The sequence below is a fragment of the Triticum dicoccoides genome, chromosome 1A (assembly GCF_002162155.2).
Source record: "Triticum dicoccoides isolate Atlit2015 ecotype Zavitan chromosome 1A, WEW_v2.0, whole genome shotgun sequence".
In the NCBI taxonomy this organism is placed as follows: Eukaryota; Viridiplantae; Streptophyta; class Magnoliopsida; order Poales; family Poaceae; genus Triticum; species Triticum dicoccoides.
The window spans coordinates 505,639,901-505,648,807 of NC_041380.1; the positions used below are offsets into that span (position 1 = coordinate 505,639,901).

General features: G+C 47.5%; 1 protein-coding gene across 1 annotated transcript; it reads right to left on the bottom strand.

Moving 5' to 3' along the window:
• Window positions 1-6,713: 6,713 nt before the first annotated feature.
• LOC119310352 (uncharacterized protein At5g39865-like) lies at window positions 6,714-7,748 on the bottom strand. The gene has a single exon (XM_037586152.1). It carries the CDS (start codon window positions 7,732-7,734, stop codon window positions 6,973-6,975), a length of 762 nt encoding a protein of 253 aa, XP_037442049.1. The 5' UTR covers window positions 7,735-7,748; the 3' UTR covers window positions 6,714-6,972.
• Window positions 7,749-8,907: the final 1,159 nt, after the last annotated feature.

The following is an 8,907-nucleotide window of genomic DNA, read 5'->3' on the forward strand; positions in this document are numbered from 1 at the left end:
TTCAAAGTCAAACTTTTACCTCGAATTTGTATACAAAAGGTGTACACAAAAAGTAGACATCAAACATATGTTTAAAAACATGCTAATCATATATTGGGAAAATGTTAAACATGTATAAATAATTGTGTATGTTTATATGAAAAATGTACGATGTGTATGAAAAAAATAGACATCAAAACATGTATTTTAATTTTTCTTAATAATCTATTGTAAAAAGTTAAATGTGTAAAAGCTTTTTATGTATATAAAAATGTACAATGTGCATAAAAAAGATAGACAACAAAAGATGCATTTAAAAAAATGTTAATGATGTATTTGAAAATTTTAAACTTTTTGTACTAAAATGTTTCTGATGTATACAAAAAATGTTCAAGGTGCCTGAAAAAAGCATATATGAATAAATATGTTTTTAAAAATGTTAACCTTATATTTTAAAAAGTAAAGATGTATAAATAATTTTTATATGTACGTATAAAATGTACAATATGTATGAGAAAGGTAGACATCAAAACATGTACTTAGAAAATGTAATCATTTATTGGGAAAATGTTAAAGATATGTAATAAATATGTATAATGTGTATGAAAATGATAGTCATCGAAGCATGTATTTTTTAAAAATATCCGCCTTGTATTTAAAAGATCTTAAATGTGTATGAAAAATATATGCAATGTATAGAAAAATGTAGTATTCTATGGAAAGAAAACTCGAAGAAAACCAAAAAAACAAAGAAGAAGAAAAAGACATAGACTTAATAACCATTGAAAAGCAAGCAAGAAAGAAAAAACCTGAAGAAACCTGAGAAAAACAAAAAACCAAAGTATAACAACGAAAAGCAAACAAGCATTTAAAAACAAAGGAGAAAGAAGTACGTATATAACAAAAAAAGCCAAAGAAATCCGAAGCGAACAACCAGCGAAGCAAGCACACATGAGTTTTTCCCCTAGCTCTCGCGACTAGGGTTTCCCTCCTCTGAGGCGACTCGTCCCCTCAGAGTTTTACATCCGATCCCGGCGATCCTCGCAGGGGTTTACCCTGCACTACGATGTCTCGTTCGGGATGGCTTCCTCCTCGGATGCGAACTCGGCGACCAATGACGGCGGCGGTAGGGGTGGTTATGGTGGCGGCGGTGGTGCAACTGCAGATCTCGATCTGGAAAACTTTTTCGACCAACTGGATATCAATGAGGAAGAATTCGATGATGTGGAGATTGATGACGATGACCCAGAAATCAAAGAGAGTGTCCGTTGGTTAGCCCTTGCTAGGGTTCATACCGACAAAATCTTCTCGCCGTCAGCTTTCTACAAGGAGATGCGGGCGGCGTGGAATCCTGCGCAGGGCGTCAGATTCCGTCCGGTTCAACCGAACAGATTTGTCGTCCAGGCCTCGTGCTTGGGAGACTGGGAGAGGATCATGAAGCAAGGGCCACGGTTGTTCCGCAATATGGCGGTACTGTTGTGCAAGTACGATGGATTCAGTCGTGCTGAAGAGGTGGTGTTTGATCACATGCCTATATGGCTCCAGATTCACAAGTTACCGGACCCCTACTGCAAGGATCACATAGTTGAGAAACTGTTGAAGGGAGCTAGTAAGATTTTGGAGATGCGGCTGAATGGCAATACGAGGGGTGATTATGTGAGGATTAGGGTTAACCACAACATCAAAAAACCCCTCACCAAGTTTCGAAGGAAGGTGGGAACAATGAGATATCGGCGGCCTTCCTCGAGGAGGACCACCGGACACAATGAATATCCTCGCATGGAACTGCCGGGGGGCGGACAGTTCGAGAGGTGTTGGCCCTCACTAAAGCCAACGCCCCTAGTCTAGTTTTCTTAAGCGAGACTAGGCAAGATGTAGTGAGAATGGAAAAGCTGAAGTGGAGATTGGGATTAAAAGGATTCCATGGAGTGAGTTCGGATGGAAGAAGTGGTGGCTTAGGCCTCTTTTGGGATGAAGCCCTAAAGGTGACTGTCTTGGACTCGTGCAGTCGCTATATTGATGTTCTTATCGATGATGTGGGTGGTGGGTCCTCGTGGAGAGGAACATTTGTGTATGGAGAGCCTAGAATGGAAAACAGACACCTAATGTGGGATCACCTGGCTCGGCTCAGGGCAAGCTCGCAGGATCCATGGTTGGTTTGTGGAGATTTCAATGAAGCAATGTGGCAACATGAGCATCTTTCCAGGACTCTGAGATCAGAAACGCAAATGCTAGCCTTCAGGGACTGCTTGCTGCTATGTGAACTTGAGGATCTGGGATTTTCAGGCATACCTTACACATACAATAATGGACAAGAAGGGAATCGTAATGTGCAAGTTAGACTGGACCGCGCATGTGCGGATGAGGCGTGGCGTGACCTTTTCCCATCTACACTGGTCGTCCATTTGGCGACACCGTGTTCTGATCATAGCCCAGTCCTAATTCTTATGGGCGGGGTTCAGATGGCAAAGCAGCGTGGACAAGCCCCGCGTTATGAGATTATGTGGGAAAGACACCCGGCTCTGGCTGAGGTGGTGTCGCGATCATGGGCTGGAAACCCTCAACTAGGCGATCTGGGTTCAGTTGTCGTAGCATTGAAACAACTCATGAGGGATTTAAAGGCATGGAGTAGAGCAAATTTTGGCAATGTAATAAAGGAGATTGAGGCCTTGCGAGGTCAACTAGCGGAGTTACAGTTGGCAGGGGCCGATCGATCTCAAATTCGACTCAAGATGAACCAACTTGATGAACTCCTCTACCGGGAGGAGATGATGTTGCTCCAAAGGTCACGTATCACGTGGCTTAAGGAGGGAGAACGCAATACTAAGTATCTCCACCGCCGGGCAATGTGGAGGGCGCGAAGGAATTATATCCAACACCTACGAAAATCAGATGGTACCTGGTGTAATGCTCCAACTGATATGGAGAGATGGCATCCTCATACTTTAAAGAAGTTTACACTAAGGACCCAACCCTTGATTATTCTGCGGTTCCAGACTGTATTCTTCCAAAAGTCAGCCCAGAAATGAACATTGCTCTTGATGCACCATATTCAGAAGAGGAGATCTCAGATGCATTATTCCAAATAGGGCCACTCAAAGCTCAGGGTGTTGATGGCTTTCTGGCCCGTTTTTACCAGAGAAACTGGGATGAGTTGAAAAAGGATATCATTGGTCTAGTACGGAAGTTCTTTGTTAGTGGTACCATGCCCGAGGGGGTTAATGAAACGGCGATAGTGTTGATTCCAAAAATTGAGCATCCACAAGAATTAAAAGACTTCCGACCAATCAGTCTTTGCAATGTGGTTTATAAAATTGTTTCGAAGTGTATGGTTAATAGGTTGAGACCCCTGCTTGGGGAGCTGATCTCTGAAAATCAGAGTGCTTTTGTTCGTGGGAGACTTATCACAAATAACTCGATAATTGCTTTCAAATGCATACATCATAATCAGTCTCTAAAGGAAAATGATCCTGCTCTTTGTGCCTACAAGCTCGACCTATCTAAAGCATATGATCGAGTTGATTGGGGTTTTTTGGAGAGGGCCTTACACAAATGGGGTTTTTCACAGGCATGGATCTCCCGTGTTATGGCTTGTGTCTTGTCAGTAAGATATTCAGTGAAGTTCAATGGCAAGATCTTAGAGTCTTTCAACCCGTCGGGAGGGATATGTCAAGGTGATCCTTTATCCCCCTTTCTATTACTCTTCATTGCTGATGCATTGTCGGCACTGTTAAATAAAGCGATGACTGAGGATGGTCATAAATGGGTGAAAATTTGTAGAAGGGCCCCGGAGATTTCACATCTACTATTTGCAGATGATTCACTCTTGTTTTTCGAAGCCTCAGTACAGCAGGCACACATGGTGAAAGGTTTGTTGAATATCTATGCGTTGGCCACGGGCCAGTTAATTAATCCAGCAAAGTGTTCCATCCTTTTCTCCGACTCCTGCTTGCCTGCGGTGGTGGATGAGGTGAAGAGAATTCTGGAAATTGAATAGGAGGTTTTTGAGCCTAAGTACCTTGGCTTGCCGGTGCCCGAAGGTAGGATGAATAAAGGTAAATTTGAAATGGTGCAAGATAGATTAAGGAAGAGATTGATTGACTGGAGCGAACAATATATGTCATCTAGTAATAAGGAAATCCTGATAAAATCTGTTGCTCAGGAAATCCCAGCTTATGTCATGAGTGTATTTAAGCTCCCAGCTTCAGTGTGTGATGAGTTGACCCGGCTGATGCGTTAGTACTGGTGGGGTGTTGAGAAAGGAAAGAACAAGATGGCGTGGCTCAGTTGGGATAAAATGAGGTTACCAAAGACAATGGGTGGTTTGGGGTTCAGAGATATGAGAGCGTTTAATCAGGCGCTTCTCGCTAAGCAGGCCTGGCGCTTCATTAATACTCCGGACAGTCTCTGTGCCAGATTGCTGAAGTCCAAGTACTATCCCTCAGGCAGCCTGTTAGATACGGTTTTCCTCAACCATGGGTCGGCGGTCTGGAAGGGTATACTACATGGCCTCGAGTTGTTAAAAACAGAAATTATTTGGCGAGTGGGAATGGTTCAAAAACTTAGAGGGATCCATGGATACCGAGGGCATCTTCATTCTGGCCTATAACACCAAAGCGCACGTCTCGCCTAAACCGAGTTTCTGACTTCTTAGATGGGAATGGTGCATGGCAGATGGAGAGGTTGTCACAACATTTTTGGCAAATGGACATTGATCACATTCTGAAAATAAGAACGTCTCCAAGGCAGCGCTGCGATTTTATATCCTGGTTCCCGGAGAAGAATGAACGGTTTTCAGTAAAGAGTGGCTATAAATTGGCTACAAGTGCTCATGATGCTGCCTTCGCAGGGCGATCATCTTCAGATGCTCCAAACGACAGGAGATCAATCAGGAACTGTGTTTGGAAAGCATCGGTGCCACAGAAAATGAAGATAGCAGTTTGGAAGGTGGTGGTCGGGGCATTGCCGACGGCGGCATGCAAAAAGTACATACATGTATCTAAGCGGTCTACTTGCCCGCTATGTGGTGTGGAGGAGGAGAATGAGTTCCATGCTTTAATCACATGCGATCATGCGCGTACTCTGTGGATACACATGCGAGCTAGATGGCCTCTCCCGTCGGACAATTTGCTGATCAATACCGGCAAGGAATGGCTACTGAATCTGCTCATACAATGCTCTGATCAGGTTCGTGACATGGTGATCATGCTGCTCTGGCGTATATGGCAGCCGCGGAACGATTGGTCACATGGAAAGGAGGTTCCGGTAGTGGGGGCAACAGTGGAGTATCTGGACAGCTATTACAAGTCCATTCGGCTCGCTGGTCGCTTTACCACGGAAGAAATAATAAAAGGCAAGGTCTCAGAGGAGAAGACCGACACTCACATCAAACAACCACCGTCACCATGGCCGGCTCCTGTGCCAGGGACTGTCACGCTTTCCGTTGACGGTTCCTTCCGGTAGGCAGACGGGTCGGCAGCAACCGGAATCGTGTTGAGAGATGGATCAGGTACGGTGTTGTTAGCGGCTTATCGTTACATGTTTAACTGTAATGATGCTTTGGAGGCGGAGATCCATGCTATCATGCAGGGTATGGCTTTGGCCATCCAACACACAGTTCTTTCGGTGGTGGTGCAGTCGGACTCGGTGACTGGTCTTTCAGTGTTGGCTACTGATGGCCTCACCAAATCAGCATATGGGCATTGGGTACTAGAGATTAAAGAGTTGATGAAGGAAAGAGAGTTTTTACCTCAGAAATTACACCTTTAGTCAGAATAGCGTTGCAGACCGGTTGACAACTTACAACCGCACCGAGAGAACCACGGCTGTGTGGGTTCATTCGGTCCACCATGTATTAAGGACCTTTGGCCTCTCGATTGTAACACTGTGACCTTGCAATAAAACTCCCTTTCACCCCGAAAAAAAAACCCAGCGAAGCAAGCACGATCGAGCGAACGAATGGGCTGGACTAGTACTGTGGCGCGCTCGTGCTGGGTCGATCCAGGATGACCAGGTGCGTGTGCGCCATTTTCCATGCTGCAGAAGGCTCTCGGTGCTGTGAGCCAAGCTGATGCACGCTGCGGTCCATTCGAACAGAAGAGCCGATCACCGCTGAGCTGTGCACCTGCCGCGACGGCCGCCGCTCCCTTTCCCGTCGCCCGCTCTAGAGTCCACACCGACCAACGGTCACCGCGCTCCCGGCCCTGATGTTGCTCTTCCTGCCGCGGACGGGTACACGCACACGGCATACACGCGTGAGAGCTGAAGGCGCGACGAGAGACCCGTCATGTGGGCGCCGTTAAATTCCCATGATCCAACCCTACCCCTCGAAGTCGAACCCACCCATCTCCCGGTTCGCCGTGCCGTTCGCCGATGCGCCGAGTGCTGTGCCGTGCCGTGCCGCCCGTAGGAGCCATGATTGGCCGACACCGTGCCTGGAGCGTTTGCCGTACCCCGCGACGAAACATCGGGCAATCATATAGGAGACAGATGAATAGATGATGCTCTCCCTTTCACGCCACAACTGTGATGAGCATGCGCTAGCCGCATGGGTATATCGTGCATGTCGCGTGCGCAAACACACCAACGAGTCTCCCACCGGTAAACATTGGCACGCAAGCTGCACGCGAAGCCCGTGCCATTGATTGAGAATTAAAAAGATTTGATTGAAACGCACGCACGTACAGAGTCCAACCAAGTAGGAGTATAATTGTATTATGATTCTCGTCTGGTTCGTCCAGGATTGGAGTAGCCAAGAGAGGAAAATGAGCAGCAAATCTTCTGAAAGTTGTACTGATGCCGAAGCTAAATTATAATTATAGTACCAATTGTGTAACCGGCTTTGAAGTTTGAACTACTTTGACTAGTAGTAACTAAATAGAGTATATCGAGCTGGTCTCTTTGACCTGAGCAGCTGGCGTCGAGGAGGAGTAGCTGTCCTACTGCTGCCAGTAGTAAAGAGTTTCAGTTACCCGACTACTGACTGGATCTCAATCAGGCGGCCGCCGGGAAGAGGCAGTCCGGGCACCGGACTAGGCCGCTCGCGTTGCAGGCGGCGCAGGTGAGGGCGCCGTCCTCGTCGTCGCTCTGCTTCTTGCGGCTCCCGTCGTCGCTGTGCTTCTTCCGGCTCCCGTCGCAGCTGCCGCAGGGCACGTGGCGCTCGTCGCCGCAGCGGCCGCAGGGGGGATGGGCCGGGGCGGAGGATATCGTCGGGGCCGCGACGATGCGGTTGAGCTCGCCGCACTCGTGGAGGCGCTGGACCTCCTCGACGCCCCCGAGGTGGCGGCCGTCCACGAAGACCTGCGGGAGGGCCAGGCCCAGGCGGGGCGGCAGGAGCGCGGCGAACTCCGCCACGAAGGCGTTGTCCACGGCCAGGTCGCGCTCGTCGACGGTGGCGCCGATCCCCCGCAGGATGAAGCGCACGGTGTAGCAGTCCTCGTAGGTGCGGCGGACGACGCGGAGGGAGGTGGAGTAGAGCACCACGTGCACCTCTGGCTCCCGGGCGGTGGCGTGCGCCGAGGCCGACTTGAGGGCGCGGAGGAGGCGGAGGGCGGAGGCCGCGACGCGGAGGCGGTGGAAGACGCGCGGCGGGCGGGGGTGCTCCGGGCGGACCAGCGACGGGATGTCCTTGAGGGAGGGGGAGTGGGAGGCGATGGAGAAGCGCCGGGTGGTGGCGGCAGCGGCGACGAGCGCGGTGGACGGGGAGGATTTGGACCTGGAAGCGCGCGTCTTCACCCAAGAAGGCCACATAGCCATGATGGGGGCTGCGAGGACGGAGGGGACGGAAGCGGTGGGGTTTTGTGTGCGCTTTGCCTTGTGGCCGGCGGCCGGCCTCGTTCGTTTGGGGTGGGTTTTATGGGGCGTGATTTGAAAACCCAGCCCATCTGAACATGTCACTTTTTTTAGGGATTTTCCAAGAATTTTAGGGAACACCACCTGACAAACTTTCAATTTTTTTGTTGCATGTACCATAACAAAAGAATTAGATAAGATGCACAATTTTTTCTTGACAAGTATACATTCTATATTTTATATGTATTTTGGACCGTAACACAAAATAGGCGGCCGTGCTTAGATTTTGTGAGATCGCGATGACACACCAAGCATCCTCGCTTCGATAACCCGGGAAACGCATTAAACTTGAGTGAGCTATATCCAAATAATTTTGAATCTAGTGTTGGAAGGAGACCTTGAAATCTCCGCCACCATTAAAATGTACCCACTATCTATGTGAATGGAGCGTTAATGCGGTGACCACATTTGGATGCGCATAAAGACTTTCGAATTTCGATATTACACGGAGGGTAAAATATTCAAGAGTCATTACCTTCCTTAGCTGGAAAAATTAAATTTTATTCCAACTATTGGTTTAAAATAGTCAAGAGTTATTACTACATGATTATCGTGTTCGCTTCGGAAGCCTTACCATGGACACGTCGTCATCAAAGGAAAATAAACCTTTGATTGAATTGTGACGACCCTTTTTCAGTTTGTTGTGGCCTATTCAGCGTGTCTTTTGTGAGCTTTTTCTGTCTTGGGCTTGGACTTCAATCCCGTGGACTTTGGATTGGTTCCTCATTTCTTTGTTTGGTAATGGTGCCTTTGAGTCGTGTAAATAAACCCAGTGTTCAGTTTACTGACCATCATTTTGCCGAGACTCTTCTTTTTTCATCTCTAGGTTGCAATGGAAGCAAGGGAATTGGGCAATTTTTGTGTGGAGGTTTCACTTCAATCGGCCATGTGACCAAAGGAAGGTTTTGTTGCATCTACTTCCCTATTTTCTTGATCTGTGAATTGAGTTTTCCTTAGTTATCGCTTGTTTTTTGTTTGTATGGACATGTTCACATTTTTTATTCAAGGTAGTAAAGTCATGGTATTATTTTAGCTTTTTTTATTTGTCGTTGTTGGAAAATTAACCAATGTGCCCCC

Excerpts from the sequence above, each read along its gene's own strand:
- LOC119310352 (XM_037586152.1), bottom strand. The coding sequence starts at position 7,734 with ATGGCTATGTGGCCTTCTTGGGTGAAGACGCGCGCTTCCAGGTCCAAA.